This window comes from Microcebus murinus, chromosome 16 (assembly GCF_040939455.1).
Source record: "Microcebus murinus isolate Inina chromosome 16, M.murinus_Inina_mat1.0, whole genome shotgun sequence".
Lineage (NCBI taxonomy): Eukaryota > Metazoa > Chordata > Mammalia > Primates > Cheirogaleidae > Microcebus > Microcebus murinus.
This window is the reverse complement of record NC_134119.1, coordinates 9,769,795-9,789,494: the sequence shown is the minus strand read 5'-3', so window position 1 is coordinate 9,789,494 and position 19,700 is coordinate 9,769,795. Positions and strand designations below refer to the sequence as shown.

General features: G+C 49.6%; 1 protein-coding gene across 1 annotated transcript in view; it reads right to left on the bottom strand.

Annotated features, from left to right (window-relative positions):
- The window catches only part of ATP9A (ATPase phospholipid transporting 9A), a 120,013-nt gene extending 111,448 nt beyond the window's left edge, over positions 1–8,565 (bottom strand). Inside the window, exon 1 of the mRNA XM_020282080.2 lies at positions 8,410–8,565. Coding sequence (XP_020137669.2) covers positions 8,410–8,477 — 68 coding nt within the window. The 5' untranslated portion in view covers positions 8,478–8,565. The remainder of the gene's footprint in view (positions 1–8,409) is intronic.
- Positions 8,566–19,700: the final 11,135 nt, after the last annotated feature.

The following is a 19,700-nucleotide window of genomic DNA, read 5'->3' as shown; positions in this document are numbered from 1 at the left end:
CGCTCTGCCTCCTCTCGCAGCTCACACCCCATAAACAGGAGTTGTTTCCATGGTCTATTTAGTGCCACGTGTTTTGCATTTTTGCGCTTTTTTCTTGGTGATTTCTCTATGTTAAGTGCACCCGCCCCCAGCACAGTGCTGAAGTGCTGGCGAGTGTCCCCAGGCACAGGAAGGCTGGGATGTGCCTTCCGGAGAAATGCACGTGACTGGTAAGCCGGTTCAGGCATGAGTTACAGTGCTACTGGCTGCGAGGTCACGGGGGCTCGATCGACAGTACACGTGACATATGGGGTCTTTAATCAGAAACACACCTAGAGCAGGTTCTGCAGTGATCGGTTGGCAGAGATGTCGTGGCCAGGGGCTTACGGGAACCTGTCCCTGTATTCCCCCTAGGAGCAACGGCTCGGTACTGGGTAATTCTGTGCTCACAGTGACTTTCTAGGACGTAACTCCTGAAAATAATGAGTGTCACTGCCTCCACTGTGTCAAAGAGAAAGGGCGCTTTAGTTCCCTCACCAGTAAAACGAAGACTAACAAAATGCCAGCATCAAAGGGCCACTGTGTAGTGTGAATAAGGAAATACTAGTTCAAAGCCAAAACACTGCAGATCCTAAATCAATATTCATTTTTCTCCTCCACTGTCAGGTGATGAGTCACACAAACACGTCAACATTAAGTACTGTGCTTAAGAGGGGGACATGAGCCTTGAAACGCCTCCGATGCATCCACCCCGGCCCATCGCCGCCCTGGGATGGAGGAATCTGCTCCCAGGCTGGGAATCCACTCCCGGGTCTATACGCAACTGCCCGTATTAGTTGCCGGAACAAATTGCCACAGCTTTAGGGGCTTAAAACAATGCAAATTCATTCTCTTGCAGCTCCAGAGGTCAGAAGTCCAAAATGAGTCTCATGGGTTAAAAGTCAAGGTGTGGGCAGGGCTGTGTCCCCTGCAGTCTCCACAGGGAAATCCGGCTCCCTGCTCTCCCAGCTGCCAGGGCCCTGCCTCCCCCGGCCGTGGCCCCTTCTCCCATCTTCCAGCCACAGCCTAGCGTCTTCCAAACTTTCCCTGATCCCCTCCTGCCTCCGCCTCTCACCTCTAAGGACCTCTGTGATTACACTGGGCCCAAGAGGATAATCCCGGATGAACTCTCCATCTCGAGATCATGAACTTCACCATATCTGCAAGGCCCCCTTGCCATGTAATATACGACATCACAGTGATTAGAGCGTGGACATCTTTGCGGGCGGGCCATCACTCTGCCCGCCATGCCATACGTGCCGTAGCCTACGGAAGAATCCAAATCCCATAGTATTTGATTCCTTTCCATTAAATGCTTGGCTTCCTATATCTTTATTATCACATCTTTTTTTTTAATTTTTTTTTTTTTTTTGAGACAGAGTCTTGCTTTGTTGCCCGGGCTAGAGTGAGTGCCACGGCGTCAGCCTAGCTCACAGCAACCTCAAACTCCTGGGCTCAAGCAACCCTGCTGCCTCAGCCTCCCAGGTAGCTGGGACTACAGACATGCGTCACCATGCCCGGCTAATTTTTTATATATATTAGTTGGCCAATTAACTTCTTTCTATTTATAGTAGAGACGGGGTCTCGCTCTTGCTCAGGCTGGTTTCGAACTCCTGACCTTGAACAATCCGCCTGCCTCGGCCTCCCAGAGTGCTAGGATCACAGATGTGAGCCACTGAGCCCGGCCTTATTATCACATCTTTATAAGATTCTTCACATAAATAAATTATAAATTAAAAAAAATTTTCTGAATAGTTTTATGTTCTGATATCCTAAAAAATCTTTCTGGCTGGGGAGAGACTGCCCCTCCAAGGCTGCCCAATTCTTAATAATAAGGGGTCCAGCCTGGAGCATGTCTTCTGTATGCAAGCTAACCAGTCCAGACCACACACCTCCTCTAGACAACATTCCTCCGCCTTCATCATCCCAGGGACGGGGTACCAGGGCAACGAGATAGCACCCCCATAGCCCGGGGCTCGCCAAAATTAACCAAACTAGCCAATCCCACCCCGTTCGTACTGCCCTTCCCCATGGAAACCCCAATAAAGGCTCTGGGCTAACCCTTGCCCTCGCTCCTGTCTCTGCCTCCTACCGCCCTGGTATCTTTCCCTGTGGCCCAGTGTGCTCCGGCACGGCATGCTCCTGTCTCTAGGACCCCTCCAGTATGATAAACTCTATCTTCCCAAGTGTCTCCTCTTGTGACCAACCTCCTCTGACTATCATGAAAGAATACGAAACATAATCCCACCAAAACGAGTCTTCCCTACAATGTGGGTCTAATATTAAGTCATCTCAAAAGCCAAACATGACCTACCTGATGCCCCTCGGTGCAGGACGAAGGAAGAGGCAGACCGAGGGGACCCAGGGAGGTCTTCTCTTTGCCTGACATTCCCTTCTCCTGGCTCCTACGCCCCAAACACACACACACATGCACACACACGCACGCTCACAAAGCAAGTGGTCAGCACATGCAGGATTGATTCCATGAACCGGTCAGGATCTCTGAGCCAGCGGGAGGCATGACCAGAGGACGAGAAGGCAGAAGTGTTTGAGAAGGTCCAACACACTTCTGCTTGGACCATCAAGAAGAGGTTATCCTCACGCCGTTCCTAGGAGCAGAGGTTTGATTCTCCTTCTTTTATAAATATACAGATGGCTTCAGTCTTCTTTCTCTCGGCAGGATTTACTGGGTAGCTACTCTGTGCCAGGCTCTGTGCAGTGGTGATGAAGATGTCAGTGGCCAGGGCCCCGTGGTGTCCCCAGCTGAATGACCACACCAGCACATGTCAAACTGCAACCGGATGAGAAAGAAGAGGAGTGGGTGCTCAGAGAGGCTCCCAGAGTGGGACCTGATCTCCACTCAGGAACATCAGGGGAAGGCTCCCCTGAGGATACGAGACCCCAGCAAGGCTTCGTGGAGGCCAAGGTGCAGAGGCAGAGCAGCACATTCCGGGCAGACCATGTGAACAGCACGTGCAAAGGGCCTGCATCACAGGGGAGCCTGAGAGGAGGCGGCACTAAGCTGGACCAGGACGGGGCCAGAGCGAGCTGAGATGAGGACAGAGCAGGCAGGGGCTGCAGCACTGCTCGACAGAAGTCACTGTGGGGCCAGGCATGGTAGCTCACGCCTGTAATCCTAGCACTCTGGGAAGCTGAGGCAGGCAGATTGCTCCAGGTCAGGAGTTTGAAACCAGCCTGAGCAAGAGCGAGACCCCGTCTTTACTATAAATACAAAGAAATTAATTGGCCAACTAATATATATAGAAAAATTAGCCAGCCATGGTGGCGCATGCCTGTAGTCCCAGCTACTCGGGAGGCTTAGGCAGCAGGATCGCTTGAGCCCAGGAGCTTGAGGTTGCTGTGAGCTAGGCTGACGCCACGGCACTCACTCTAGCCTGGGCAACAGAGTGAGACTCTGCATCAAAAAACAAAACAAAAACAAAAAAAAAAACAGAAGTCTCTGCGGGGTGCAAGCGCTCTGTACTTGCACCAGCCAACACAGCACCGCTGGCCACATGGCAGTGACGGGCACCGAAATGGTGGTGTCTCTGAGGAATTGAATTTGTAATTGGATTTACACTATTTTAAATCTGAATTTAAACAGCCATGTGAGGCTAGTAGCTGCCACACGGGACAGTGCAGGGCTAAGGCACCCAGGGCCTCTCAGAGCTGGGAAGCCACTGAGGGTCTGAAGCAAAACACTGTCATGACCACACCATTTGGCCACAACTGTCCTGGCTGCAAAGAGACCTCAGGAGACAGTGAACTGCACAGATGCAGGGGACAAGTGGCAATGGTGACAATGACAATGACATGGACCATGATGATCAGAGTGGTGACAGTGCTAATGGAGATGTGTGAACAGATTCCAGAGAAGTGAAGAGGTTCTGATTTAGGGGATTAGCGACCCATTCTCTGAGCTTAGGAGCACCAGAGGAAGGAAAAACAGGCTCGTGGTAGGAGCAGACCACAAGGTTGGCTTTGGCTGTGGGTGGGGGGGGGGGCCACACAGACAGGATTCGGTTCCTTCGGGCCATCGGTGAGGACGAGCTCATCCAGCAGGGCAGCAAGGAAGGGGAAGAGGTCCAGGACCAAATTGTGAGCAACAGCAACATTTAACAATCAGAGGAAGGTGGGGCAGGAGACCCACCGGGCTCTCACAGAAGACACAGGAAAAACTGGCAAACTGGGTCTCAAAATCTCTGAAACTGAAAACACACTTCCACACAAGGGCTTGAATGTTCTTAGCAGGGTTATTTATAGTAGCCAAAACCCGTTTGGGAAATCACCCAAACGTCAGTCATGGTAAATGGATAAACAAGATATAAGTCTATCCATACAATGGAATTCTGTGAAGCAATAGAAAGGAACTTCAAAAACATTATGCTAAGTGAAAGAAGTCTCAGCCACAAAAGACAGCATATTGTGTGGCTCCCTTTGAGTGAAATTTCCAGAAAGGGCAAACCTACAGAAACAGAGCAGATCAGGGGTGGCCTCGGGCAAGAGCAGGGATTAACTGCAAACAGCAGGAGGGAACTTTGGGGGATGATGGAAATGTTCAAAAACTGTATTGTAGGCCAGGTGAGGCAGCTCACACCTGTAATCCAGTTTGGGGAGGAAAACACTATGTTATAGTTATCGTTGTACAACTGCATAAATTTTTTTTTTTTTTGAACCTTCCTATTTGGTCAAAAAATTTATTTTTTTACATCAATGAATTGCGTACTTTCAATGACTATATTTTATTCTATGTAAATTATACCTCAATAAAGCTGGGTTTTTAAATACAAAACTTGTGGTAAAATATGTTCCTAAATATCAGCTCTTCTTTTTCAATCCAGTCACAACCAAAACTTCCTAGTACCCCAAGTTCAAATATATCAAGCACCAAGCATCCTTGTCCAATTTGGCCACAAAACCTAGAATTTATTATTATGACAAGGCAAAGTCTCAGGCTGGCTGGAGCCTAAGCCCCTTGTCCTTTCTGGAATATCACCCAGGGCCTCTACATAACCGCATGGAATACTTTATATACCCATTTTCCTGCATTTGACCACGAAAGAGCAATGAAGTCCATACTTTTTCTAAATTTCCCATCATGGAAAGTCTTCTCCTCTCAAAGGAGCATTCTGGAGACCCCAACAGCAAACTTCATGCAAGCACCTAATTATCACTGTTAGCTCCAGGAAACACCTAAGGCATATGGAGCACTTACTGCTCTAAAGTGTACACGGATTAAACAACCCTATGAGGTATATATAATTACTGTTATTCCCACTTCACAGATGAAAAAACTGAGGCCCAGAGAGGTAACGTAGTTTTCCCAAGATCACACAGCTAATAAGCAACGGAGCCTGGGCTTGAACACAGCCCCTTGACTCGTAAGTCTGGGCTCCTAACAGTCTCTGCTGTGTCACCAAGAGGGGAACTCATTCAGCCAGAAGCAAAGGACACGACATCATAAAACGGTTCCCAGCAACATGGGCAAACGCCTGGTTTCCTAACTAAGCCATTTCAACGGTTTTCTCAATGTCAGGATGTGGTAACTTTCTCAAGAAAGAAGGGAGCTTTGGGGCCAGAGGATCCCTCCGGCAAGGAAGCAGCTGTCTTGGCAACTCCCGCCGAGTGACCCCAGGACACTCTGTGCCCCAGGACACATGGCACCTTGGTTTTTGGTTTTGGGGATTTGCTTTGTTTTGATCACAAATCCTCACCATTCCACGGCTCTACTGCCTAGAATCATTAGATGAAATGTGCGGATCAGGTTCAAATCCGCCCCTCTCACTGTCTCCATGACCATGAACCTATGACTATTATTAGAGGCAGGGTCTCACTATATTGCCCAGGCTGGAGTGCAGTGGCTATTCACAGGTGCGATCATAGCTCACTGCAGCCTCAAGCTCTTGAGCTCAAGCGATCCTCCCACCTCAGCCTCCCAAGCCACTGGGACTACAAGCGCATACCACCACACCTGGCTACCATGAATAAACTATTTAACATTAATTAATCTTAGTTTCCTCATCTATAAAATGGGGTAATTAACCCCAAAAACTCACAGTTATTGTGAGAATAAAACAGGGCCATTGATCTCAAGTGCTGATGCAACAAGTATTAATATTAGTTTCTTTTTCCTTTGATGCACTCCTCTCTCCACAGCTCCCCATTCCCCCTTCATTATATTTTGGGAAGCCCCTCCATCCATCTCTCTGTACTTCCAAACATCAGGATCTCCACCTTGACTCCTAAAAATGCAGATTATATGCAAGAACATCTATGCAAATGCATGCCACTCCAGGTACAAGATTTGACTCTGAATCCATGTCACCATTCAGCAAATAAATTAGTTCCAAAGCTGGCAAACTCTAGAGAGGGTGTGATCCTCCATTCCAATACCAACCAGAAACTTTTTATTGTACATAAATTTATCTGCAACCCTCCCTCTGGGCCTCCATATTAACAGCGCATATCATGCTAATTAATAATTATCACTTTTAAGTAATAATGGGCATTTTTCTTTTATGCACTGAATAGAAATTATCAACTATGACTGTATATTAAAATCATCAGGGCATTTATTGAAACCTTAAAATTTGTACCCCCATAATATGCCAAAATAATAAAAAAAATAAAAAATAAATCATCAGGGGAGCTTTGGGGGAAAAATAGATAGATAGATAGATACATACATACATACATAACCAGGTCCCACCCCAGATTCTTATTTCAAAGATCTAGACTGGGGGAGGTTATTTGCGTTCCCGGGTGATTCCAAGGCACAGCCGGGGCAGAACACCCGTCCTGTGGGCAGGTCTGTTTAATTCACTTTTGCATCCCCACCGCCTGGCACGGCCCCTGCACACAGCAGGCGTCTCATAGTTGCTCACGGCACGAATTAACCACAGGACGTCAGCGTCCACTGATCATATTAATCTATTAAAATGTTGACTGCGGGTGAAGTGTATGCACCAGGCACTGTCGCAGGCACAGAACGGTCACCACTAAAACTCGGAGCGCGGCGAAGGAGGGTGCGGGGACTGCCTTTGGGTCAGACGACCCGGAGGTCAGTCTCCATCTTGCAGCACCTTCCCTGCAGCCCTACTGCCCTCAAGCTCCAGGCTCCTCCTCTGTAGGACATCCGTGGGGCCTCCTCGCCGAAGGATTCAGGGAAGCCAGGGACAAAGACCCCACAAAATGGCAGCCGGCATCATTCTTTTCTGTTTTTTTTAACTTCACTGACACCTGGTGAAGCCACCCTAGGGGCTCACCCTCCCCACCCGCTGCGTCTCCCGCCCCAAGCCACGGACGCTGCAATAGGCGGCCGCCACTGGGAAGGGCCCAGACGCGACAGGACACTGGGGGGAAGGGCGGGCCGGGCGGCCGCAGGCCCCGCCCAGCGGCGACCGCAGCGCGCCCGGGCGGCAGCCGCACCTGGGCGGCCCCGGGAACGCACCTCTCCGGCCCCGCCCCCAAGAACTCTGATTGGCAGGTCCAGGCGGAGCCCGGGCATCTGCATTTCCAGCAGCCTTCTCCCCCACCCCACCCCCACTCCCACCCCAACCCCGCCCCCCAACCCCAGGTATGTCTGTCGAAGGTGATGCCGCAGCCCTCAAACCTCAACAGGTCACGCTGCCATCTGAGAGCAGGAAGATGGCAAGGCGCAAAATACCAACCCGTCCCTTCTCTCCGAACGGGGGAAGCCCACGCCCCCGTCGCCCAGGCCGCCCTCGGGGTCTGCCACTGCGGGGAGGGCACAGCAGGTGGCAGGCCCTGCCCCAGCGAGGGGGTTCCTTCCCCCAAATTGTGTGTGGGAGGGGGCCGGGGCAGAGTCGTCACCCGGCCAGCGGGAGCCCCTCCCACCCTCCTGCGGCGGCTAATTCGGGTCCACACCCTGGGCCGGAGGGGCCAGCGGCCGGCCCGAGCGCAGGTGGTTCTCGGCGCAGCCTCCTGGGGCCGGAACCCAGAGGCGCCCAGGGGGACCCGCGACGTAGGCCATGCCCCCCCCCCCCCAAGCTAAGCATATCCGGGCTCCCGAGGAATGTCCCTCGCCCGGAGCACGGTCTGCTGCCGGCCAATCGCAGTTACGGCGACACAGAATGAGCACGAAACCCTAAAACGGCTAAAAAGCTCGGCTGGTCCCGCCGCGGACCGTAAACACGCCGGGGCAGGCCCGGCTGCTCGGGCTTTCCAGAGGGAGGCGGCAGGGGCCGGGCAGCGGGGCGCTGGCGCCGCGGGGCGGCTCGGGCTGGGCCCGCGCGGGCGCTCCCCGCTGGGGCGCCGGGCCCTCCGGTCCCCGCGGCCCGGGCTCGTGGCGCCGGGCGCGGCGAGCTGTCAGGCCGGGCCGGCGGCGCCGCGGGCGCGCGGACAAAGGAGGGCGGCGGGCGGGCCACTCACCCGGCGCGGGGCCTGCTGTCCATCCGCTTCTTCTGGCGCACCGGCTGCAGCGGGATGTTGTCCGTCATGTCGGCGGCGCCGCCCGCCTTGGCCGCCGCGCCCCCAGCGCCGCCTGGGCCGCCGCCCGGTCCGGCCTCCGCGCCGCCGCCCGCCGGCGCCGCGCCGCCCCGGGGGAGGAGGCGGCGGCAGCGGGCGGGCCGGGCCCGCAGCGAGGGGGCGAGCTCGCGAGCGCCGGGCCACGCGCGGAGCCGCCCGCGCGGCCCGACCGACGGACACGGGCGCACCATGGGCCCGGGCTCCGCGCTGCGCCCGCTCGCTCCGCGCCGCGCCTACCGCGGGGGGCAGCGGGGCCGTGTCCGCGCCGCCGCCGCAGTGTCCCCGCCCCCGGCCGCGCCGCGCGCCCCCACGCGCGCCCCCCGGCCACGCGCCCCCCGCCCACGCCCGCCGTGCGCGCGCGCGCCCTGCCGCCGCACCCCCGAATCCCACAAGCACACTCGCGCACCAGCCCTGAATCCCACAAGCACACTCGCGCACCGGCCCTGCACGCACACTCGCACTCGCCCCTCGCCCACAGCGGCCACGCACACGCACACGCACCGCCCATGCTCGCCCATCAGTCACATTCGTCCTCCCCCACGCTCAGGTTCTCCAGCGCTCACGTTCACATCCAAGCCCTGCACGCACGCGCCTGCCTTGCTCGCTGCCCCCCAACATCCCGCATTCACGACCACTGCCCGCCCCCGCCCCGTGGTCACCCTCATCCACACACTCTGCACCTCAGGCCTCACACGCGTGTGCCCCCAGGAATGACAGTCACACGGGCGCGTACACCTTGGCCCACTCAGCTCTTCAGACTCCCTCACCCACCGTCGTCCTCACACCTGGATTCCTGGAGTTCCCAGGCTCACACACACATGTCATCCAAACGCCCTTATGACAAACTTCATTCTCACACCTGCTCCCCCAGCCGCCTCTGGGCTGGCACAAGTGCCCCACTCTCAGGCCTCAGACATCAGTCACATTCCACCTGCCACTGTGGTTCACAATCTCACACACACACACACACACACACACCTGAGTCCTTCATCCCAGCCCACCCCCACCCCCACTTGCACACTCTCCACACAGTGTCTCGGGCCCAGAACCTTCCAAAGGCCTGATAAAGTGTCGAGAGCAGAAAATAAAGTGAACAGTGGGAAAGAACAAAGGAAGGGAGGGAGGGAGGATAAAAATCCTTATGTAACTAAAGAGCTTCAAAATGGAATGGTATAAATTCATCATCTGCAACTAAAGCAGACTTTTAGCTAGTCACACCTCACGGTAGTTCAGGTTGAGTGTGGGTGCCTTTTAATATGCTTGCCGTGATATAGGGTGAGACCGCCAAACATCCCAGTGTCTGGGCTCTGGGCACGGGAAGGCAGAACTAGGAGGATCCCAAACCAAGAAGTGTGACTTATTTCATGTCCCAAAGAAAGTTCCCCAAGAAAAGAAGGGCGTCGTTGGAGATGGCTGCATTGCCCCTTTGGAGAGAAAATAGCATTCTGCAGCCAACAGACCTGGCGTGCCCTGCTTCCTGCTCTCTCTCCTACACTGATGTGTAGTGCGGCACACAGTCAGCGCTCAATAAATGCTTGTTGAAGGGAGGAAGAGGAAGTGTAAACACTATGAGGGACCAGTTATGGCATCGGAGTAGGTCTCACCATCTCCCATCCCCTCTCACACCCCACACACACCGTCTTCTCCCCTCTGCTGCCACATGGGGTACAAGAGAAGACCAAGGAGATAGGCAACATACGACTTTAACCTAGAGTCCCCCACACAGTTGCCATTTAATAAAGATGAGCTATTGTTTTTATCAGGCACCTAAAACATGCAGAGAGATCCACCTTTCACACTCCCAACAGCTCGGCCAGCTCAGTCCAAATGGTCAGACCCGTCTCACAGGTGAGGACATGGAAGCTCCCGGCGGCCTGCACAGAGCCATGTGGTTAGCCAGGGACTAGGCCTGGTCTTTCATGCTCCAAAGAGCAGGGAAAAATGGCCTCCAGTGACCAGTTGAGCCACAGTTATCATGACACTTGCAGGCGCCAATTAATCCTAATTCCAAACATCTTCAAGCTCCCTCCACCCCTTGTGGAGCACACCTAGGGCTAGGCCACCCTCATCAGACTGTGCCCTGTGTTCTAAACATGGAATAGCAGTAGAGGCCCCCTCAGCTGGGATCCTGTATCACTTGCACCGCTTCCCAGCCATGGAACTTGAGGCAAGTTGAAAACTCTACTGGGCCTCAGTTTCCTCATCTACAAAATGGGGGTAATGATTGTCCCGGCCCCATCGGATTGTTGGAAGGATTAAATGAGTTAGTCGTATACACAAAGCAATGAGAAATGTGCCTGCACACAGAGGAAACACTCTGACAGTGTCATCATCGCAGGGTTGTTGGAAGGATTCGGTGCAATAAGAGAACATGTAAAAAAGCACTTAGTACAATGTCTTCCGCATAGTAAACACTCATCAAAGGTTAGCTATTACAATTCCTACAACCATGCCTGTGAACATTATTACTTTTCCCTAATTCAAGAATGAACGCCAAGGCCGGGCGCGGTGGCTCACACCTGTAATCCTAGCACTCTGGAGACTGAGGCAGGCGGATTGCTCGAGGTCAGGAGTTCGAAACCAGCCTGAGCGAGACCCCGTCTCTACTAAAAATAGAAAGAAATCAATTGACCAACTAAACATATATATACAAAAAAAAAAAAAAATTAGCCGGGCATGGTGGTGCATGCCTGTAGTCCTAGCTACTTGGGAGTCTGAGGCAGGAGGATCGCTTGAGCCCAGGAGATTGAGGTTGCTGTGAGCTAGACTGACGCCACGGCACTCACTCTAGCCAGGGCAACAAAAGTGAGACTCTGTCTCAAAAAAAAAAAAAAAAAAAAAAAAAAAGAATGAACGCCGTGGTATTATCAATGATTGTTTTAGGAAAAAAAGATTCCAGGTAGGTTTTAAAAATATAATTCAGGGAAGGAAGAGCAGGGCATGGGTGAAATCATACCTAACCGTTACAATGTACACTATCTGGGTGGTGGGCACACCTTACAACTTTGACTCAAGGCAGTACAAAAGCAATCCATGTAAACAAAACATTTGTACCCCTGTTACATTCTGAAATAAAAAATAAGCAAATAATATAATTAGTTAATGGACCTTTTTTTGGTAGTTTTTGATTTACAGAAAACTTGAGCAGATTAATCCAGAGAGTTCCATATATCCCCACCCCAAATCCGTGCCCCCAACCCTGGCACTCAGTTTCCTAAGTATTGACGTTTTTCATTAGTGTGGCACATCCAGGTGGATCTTCAATTTTTCCTTCTTTTTGTTTTCCCAATACTCTCTACTTTTTCTCTAGTGGTCAGGTATTGCTTTTACAATAATTTTTTCTTTAAATAAGCAAAGCTTTAAAAGAAGGAAGAGTCCCTATTATCCTCCAAAGGTAATAACACTTTCATTTGAAAAGGAAGGGTGAAATCAGAAGTGTTTTTTATTGCCTTTGCATTCTTCAAATTTTCTTCAGCGCACTTTTATAATCGGAGGAGAGGACTTTTTTAAAAACTCCCTTCCAGCAAGGCAATCCCTCGGGAAGGGAGGCACTTATAGGCTTTTATCTCGTCCGGGAGAGAGATCCAGATGCTTGGGTGAGACAGGAGAGGCGCTCGGGGCCTCAAGAGCAGTTTCAGGGACTGGGAGAAGAACATGGCGGGGGCAGTGATGGGGTGAGGGAGGTTATACTGGGGTCGCCCTCAAAGTATACAGCACCCCTCTTCCTGGCCCTGCCCTGCCCTCTCCCCCAGCCCCAGGAATGGTCACCTCATGGTTCTGCTTTCTCAGGAGAAGCCCCTCTAGGGCTCCACGACAACCCTGTCTATCTATCCATCCCACCGGCCCTGGGTGCAGCGAGCCACCGACTCCCAGATGCTTGGAGCTGGAAGGTCTTGGAGAGATCATCGAGTCCAGCCTCTGCTTCCCAGAAACCAGAGAAACTGTGGCCCACAAAGGTTAAGCAGCAATCCCTGATGGATGCCAGGCCCAGGCCTGAATATACCTTGAAGCACTCAGTTCCACCCACCAGGAAGCCTTCTGTTCATAGATCCCCAAGCCGGCGGCTGTTTAGCTCTGCTGGAAGGAGGCAGTGTTTGGTGGCAAATGGGCAAGACGTCAAGGGCAGGTCAGTGATGGGAGATGGAGGAGGCAGGGAAAATGGGAACTCAGAATTAATCAAAATGCCCTGCCTGGGTAAACTCAGGCTGGGGAGTGAGGACATGAAGTCCTGTTGGTGCCTAGAATCTTCTCTCTCGATGAATTCTCTCTGAATGAATACTCTAGGTATTCCTTAGAGCAGCTTCCCTACCTTGGCACTATTGACATTTGGGCTGATTATTTATTATGGGGGTCTGTTCTATGCATTGTAGGATGTCTAACAACATCCTTGGTACCCTTGGTTGCTACCCATTAGATACCAGTAGCAGCCGAGTGCCAGTTATAACAAACACAGTTTTTTTTCAGACATTGTGAAATGTCTCCTGGGAGGACAAAATTGTCCCTGGTTGTGACCCACTGGGCTAGAATGTGGTATTAAATAACTTTTTTTAAGAAATTTGAGATGAGGTCTCTCTCTCTCTCTTATTGCCTAGGCTAGTCTTGAACTCCTTCCTGCCACAGCCTCCCAAGTAGATAGGACTATAAGCTGGAGCCACCACGCCCAGCATAAATAATTCTTTTTTTTTTTTAAAGAGATAGGGGTCTCACTCTTGCCCAGGCTGGTCTTGAACTCCTGACCTCAAGCAATGCTCCTGCCTCAGCCTCCCAGAGTGCTAGAATTACAGGCGTGAGCCACCATGCCCAGCCCAAGCATAAATAATTTTCTTTTTTGAGACAGTGTCTCACTCTGTTGCCCGGGCTAGAGTGCCATGACATCAGTCTAGCTCACAGCAACCTCAAACTCCTGGGCTCCAGCAGTCCTTCTGCCTCAGCCTCCCTAGTAGCTGGGACTACAGGCATGCGCCACTATGCCCGGTTAATTTTTTCTATATATTTTTCGTTGGCCAATTAATTTTTTTCTATTTTTAGTAGAGATGGGGTCTTGGTCTTGCTTGGGCTGGTCTCGAACTCTTAAGCTCAAGCAATCCTCCCGCCTCAGCCTCCCAGAGTGCTAGGATTACAGGTGTGAGCCACCTCGCCCAGCCCGAGCATAAATAATTTTTAAGACTTTATCTGTAACACTTACCAATCTAATCCTTTCCCCACTTTTTCTTGGAAAGAAAGAACACTTAGGTTAAGAGCTTTCCACAAGCAGCAGTATCAAGCTGGGATCTAATAATGTTCTACTTTACCTCCAAAAAGGGCACTAGGAAGTTTAGGGGAAAATTGAGAGAAGATTCGATCGTTCACTCAAGTAGTCTTTAGTGAGGACCTACAGCGTTCCAGGCACTTAGAATTCAGTTAACAAGACCCAGCCTGGCTTCAAGGACACTACGTCCTAGTGAAAGTTGTAAACAACATTGAAAAGAGGAAAACACATGACTTGATGACCAGTCTAACACACTCTTCTAGGTTACCAGTGTCTTTCATTGTCCTTGAGATTTTTTACAGCACTATAAATTGTAGAAAACTGATAGCAATGCAAATGAGTCTTGTCCATAGAAATGCAAATGAATTTTGTCCAGTGGAATGCAATTATTGCCTGTGGATATTGACCATGTTTTGCCTCTATTTGTAAATTCATGTCAATATTCCCGATTGCCTGCAATTTGCGAGCTCTTTTTAAATGCTCCTTTGAATCGGTTGTTAAGTCTGTTGATAAATTCTTTGACACGCGTTCATTTTATATAGGCATACCTCGGAGATATTACGGGTTTGCTTCCAGACCAGGAAAATAAAACAAATATCACAATAAAGCAAGTCACAAGAATGTTTTGGCTTCCTGGCACATGTGGAATTTATGTTTACACTACACTGTCATCTATTAAGTAGGGAATAGCATTATGTTTAGAAGATACTTTATTGCTAAAAAATGGTAATGATCATCTGAGCCTTTGGTGAATCCTAATCTTTTTGCTCCTGAAGGGTCTTGCCTCAATGTTGGTGGCTGCTGACTGATCAGGGAGGTAGTTGCTAAAGGGTGGGGAGGCAATTTCTTACAATAAGACAACAATAAAGTTTGCCATATCCACTGACTCTTCATTTCATGAAATATTTCTGTGTACCATGCAATCGTGCCTGTTAGCATTTTACCCACAGTAGAACTTCTTTCAAACTTGGGGTCAAATCTTCCCAACTCCTACCACTGCTTTATCAACTAAGTGTGTGTAATATTCTCAATCCTTTGTTGTCATTTCAACAGTGTTCATAGCATCTTCACCTGGAGTGGATACCATCCCAAGGAACCACTTTCTTTGCTCATCCATAAGAGGCAACTCCTCATCCGTTCAAATTTTACCCTCAGATTGCAGCAAATCAGTCACATCGTCAGGCTCCACGTCTGATTCTAGCTCTTTGCTATCTATTTCTACCACATCTGCAGTTACTCCTTTGCTTAAGTCTTGAACCCCTCAAAGTCATCCATGAAGGTTAGAATCAACTTCTCCCAGGCTGGGCATTTACAATTTTTTAGCTCACGCCTGTAATCCTAACACTCTGGGAGGCCGAGGCGGGCGGATCATTTGAGCTCAGGAGTTCAAGACCAGCGAGACACCGTCTCTACCAAAAATTGAAAAAACATTAGCCGGGCATGGTGGCACAGGCCTGTAGTCCCAGCTACTCGGGAGGCTGAGGCAGGAGGATCGCTTGAGCCCAGGAGTTTGAGGTTGCTGTGAGCTAGGCTGACACCATGGGCCTCTAGCCAGATCAATAGAGTGAAACTCTGTCTCAAAAAAGAAGAAGAATCAACTTCTCCCAACTGCCTGTTGATGGTTTGACCTCTTCCCATGAACTATGATTGTTTTTCGTGCCATCTAGAATAGTTAGACCTTTCTAGAAGGTTTCAATTTGCTTTGCCCAAATCCATCAGAGGAATCACTACCTGTGGCAGCTATATGTAGCCTTACAAAATGTATTTCTTAAGCAATAAGACTTGAAAGTTGAAATTACTCCTTGATCCATGGGCTGCAGGATGGATGTTGTGTTGGCAGGCATGAAAACAGCTTTAGTCTCCTTGTGCATCTCCATCAGAACTCTTGGGTGGCCAGGTGCATTGTCAATGAGCAGAATGTTTTGAAAGGAATCCGTTTTTTTTTTACTCTAAGCAGTTGCTCTCAACAGTGTGCTTATTCAGTAAACCATGCAATATATGGACATGCTTTCATCCAGGCTTTGTTGTTCCCTTTCTAGAACACCGGCAGAATAGATTTAGCATCACTCTTAAGGGAAGTAGGACTTTCAAAATGGTAATGAGCACTGGCTTCAACTTAAAGTCACCAGCTGCATAAGCCCCTAACAAGAGAGTCAGCCTGTCCTTTTGAAGCTTTGAAGCCAGGCGTTGACTTCTCTCTAGCTGTGAAAGTCCTAGATGGCATCCTGTTCTAATAGGAGGCTGTTTTGTCTACATTAAAAATCTGGGGCCGGGCGCGATGGCTCACGCCTGTAATCCTAGCTCTCTGGGAGGCCGAGGCGGGCAGATCGTTTGAGCTCAGGAGTTCAAAACCAACCTGAGCAAGAGCGAGACCCCGTCTCTACTATAAATAGAAACAAATTAATTGGCCAACTAATATATATAGAAAAAAAATTAGCCGGGCATGGTGGCACATACCTGTAGTCCCAGCTACTCGAGAGGCTGAGGCAGGAGGATTGCTTGAGCCCAGGAGTTTGAGGTTGCTGTGAGCTAGGCCGACACCACAGCACTCACTCTAGTCTGGGCAAAAAAGCAAGACTCTGTCTCAAAAAAAACCCAAATCGGGGTTTTTTTTGTTTTTTGGTTTTTTTTTGAGACAGAGTCACACTCTGTTCCCCGGGCTAGGGTGCCATGGCGTCAGCCTAGCTCACAGCAACTTCAATCTCCTGGGCTCAAGCAATCCTATTGCCTCAGCCTCCCTAGTAGCTGGGACTACAGGCATGCGCCACCATGCCCGGCTAATTTTTTGTATATATATTTTTAGTTGGTCAATTAATTTCTTTCTATTTTTGGTGAGACTGGGTCTCGCTCAGGCTGGTTTCAAACTCCTGACCTGGAGCAATCCACCCACCTCGGCCTCCCAGAGTGCTAGGATTACAGGCGTGAGCCACCACGCCCGGTCAAAAATCTGTTTAATGTAACCACCTTCATCAGTTGTCCTAGTTAGATCTTCTGAAGCGAGACTCAGACTCTCCAGTAGCTGGGACTATAGGCAAACACCACCACTGCTGGCTGTAAAATTATTTTGTTTTGTTTTTTAAGGGAGGGTCAGGTGCAGTGGCTCAAACCTGTAATCCCAGCACTTTGGGAGGATCATTGGAGGCCAGGAGTTCAAGGCCAGTCTGGGCACCATAGCAAGACCCTATTTGAGGCCGGGCACTGTGGCTCACGCCTGTAATCCTAGCTCTTGGGAGGCCGAGGCGGGCGGATTGCTCAAGGTCAGGAGTTCGAAACCAGCCTGAGCAAGAGCGAGACCCCGTCTCTACTATAAATAGAAAGAAATTAATTGGCCAACTGATATATATATAAAAAAAAGCCGGGCATGGTGGCGCATGCCTGTAGTCCCAGCTACCCGGGAGGCTGAGGCAGAAGGATCACTCGAGCCCAGGAGTTTGAGGTTGCTGTGAGCTAGGCTGACTCCACGGCACTCACTCTAGCCTGGGCAACAAAGCGAGACTCTGTCTCAAAAAAAAAAAAAAAAAAAGACCCTATTTGAAAAAAAAATTACTGGCTTGCATAATTCCAATGATTAGCAATCCTAAATTCCACTTAAGAGTTTCTTATTCTCTCTCTTTGATAGTCTTTGCCACATCAGAAAATGAAGATGAAGATATAATCAGTCTCCGACACCACAATCAACTCAGGACATTTAGGGAGGTCAGTGAAAATAATTTCTCCCATTAGAATAGTCAGTAAGCATTAAAAAAAAAAAAAAAAAAAAAAAAGCTGACTTATATGAATAGAGAGGAGAGAGAAAGCGAATGTCAACACCAAGTCACAGGGTCACAGGGTACCTCTACCGTCCTTAACCAGCAGGTGATATGGAAAGTAATTTGTCTCACTGGTTTTGTTTTTTGTTTTGTTTTGTTTTTAATTTAAAGATGAGCAGTGGAGAAATCCAAATCATTTTGAGATATTCACTTTTCTCCCAGAAAGGCCACTTGTAAGCACACTTTACACTTTAATATGCAGAGCTTGATGCTTCTTTTTTTTTTAACACATTTGCAGGGTTTTTATCTTAGGACAATTCTGAGGTCCACTTTTATTTGAGGTAAGCTTACTTCCTGTGCTCCCTTTCCACTACTCGAACTAATGCTCCATTTTTATTTACTTATTTATTTATTTTTAGAGACAGGGTCCAACTATGTTGCCCAGGCTGGCCTTGAACCCCTGGACTCAGGTGATCCTCCTGCCTCAGCCTCCTGCATGGACAGGACTATAAGCACCACCACTGTGCCTGGCTCCATTTTTATTTTGATACTTAAAAATAGTTGAAATTGGTTACAACAAAGTGATAAGGATCTGATTTTTTTTTTAAGGCAAAAAGCTATGTTGGGCCGGGCATGGTGGCTCACGCCTGTAATCCTAGCACTTTGGGAGGCCGAGGCGGGCGGATCGCTCAAGGTCAGGAGTTCGAAACCAGCCTGAGCAAGACCCCGTCTCTACCAAAAATAGAAATAAACTAATTGACCAACTAAAAATATATATACAAAAAATTAGCCGGGCATGGTGGCGCATGCCTGTAGTCCCAGCTACTCAGGAGGCTGAGGCAGTAGGATCACTGAGCCCCGGAGATTGAGGTTGCTGTGAGCCAGGCTGACGCCATGGCACTCACTCTAGCCTGGGCAACAAAGTGAGACTCTGTCTCAAAAAAAAAAAAAAAAAAAAAAGCTATGTTGAATTTTCATGGAAGCCAGGAGCAGAAAATGCCTAGAGAGGCATACTTGATCTAAAGCATATGAGGTCACTTTGATAGCTTTGGAAGCCAACTCCTTTTCTGTAACAGAAACACATTCTTTATTTTAAGTGCTTAATAAATTTGTTTGGAAACAGAAAACAGAACAGGCAGAATTGGCCGGGTGCAGTGGCTCACGCCTGTAATCCTAGCACTCTGGGAGGCCGAGGCGGGTGGATTGCTCCAGGTCAGGAGTTTGAAACCAGCCTGAGCAAGAGCGAGACCCCCGTCTCTACTATAAATAGAAACAAATTAATTGGCCAACTAATATATATAGAAAAAATCAGCCGGGCATGGTGGCGCATGCCTGTAGTCCCAGCTACTTGGGAGGCTGAGGCAGGAGGATCGCTTGAGCCCAGGAGTTTGAGGTTGCTGTGAGCTAGGCTGATGCCACGGCACTCACTCTAGCCTGGGGAACAAAGTGAAACTCTGTCTCAAAAATAAAAGAACAGGCAGAATTGGTAGGACCTAGGATAATTACTCCACCAAAGAAAATGCTCCTCCTTAAAGGAATGTGTTATGGGTGCAGAATCCATGAAACAGATGAGCAATACCAAGGAGAAAAGAAAGGGGAGGTGTGAACTAGCAGCCATAGTGTTTAGATTTGCAATTAATCACTACAAGATCAGAAACTGCTGTCTGATGAACTCAAAATGGGCTTCCCCGACACCAAGGAAGGGCCCTGAAGTCAGCAAGGTTCTGCCATCTGTGACTTCCAACCACAGGCCATCTGATGACAGGCATCCTGGGGTGTCTGTCATGGTGGTGGAGGGAGGTAACACGCACAAGTAAGAAATGTGGTGAGCCCAGATGAAATACTCAGTGGTTTGTGTCACCTTATTTGAAGAAACACATTGAAAGCAGACCCTAAAAATTAGCCCTCACTCTTTCCTTTTCGAGCAAACAATATTTTTTATATTTTTAAAGCAAACAGTCATGAGATGATGAAATATGCTATTGCATTTTTTTTTTTTTTTTGAGACAGAGTCTCACTTTGTTGTCCAGGCTAGAGTGAGTGCCGTGGCGTCAGCCTAGCTCACAGCAACCTCAATCTCCTGGGCTCAAGCAATCCTCCTGCCTCAGCCTCTCGAGTAGCTGGGACTACAGGCATGCACCACCATGCCCGGCTAATTTTTTCTATATAAATTAGTTGGCTAATTAATTTCTTTGTAT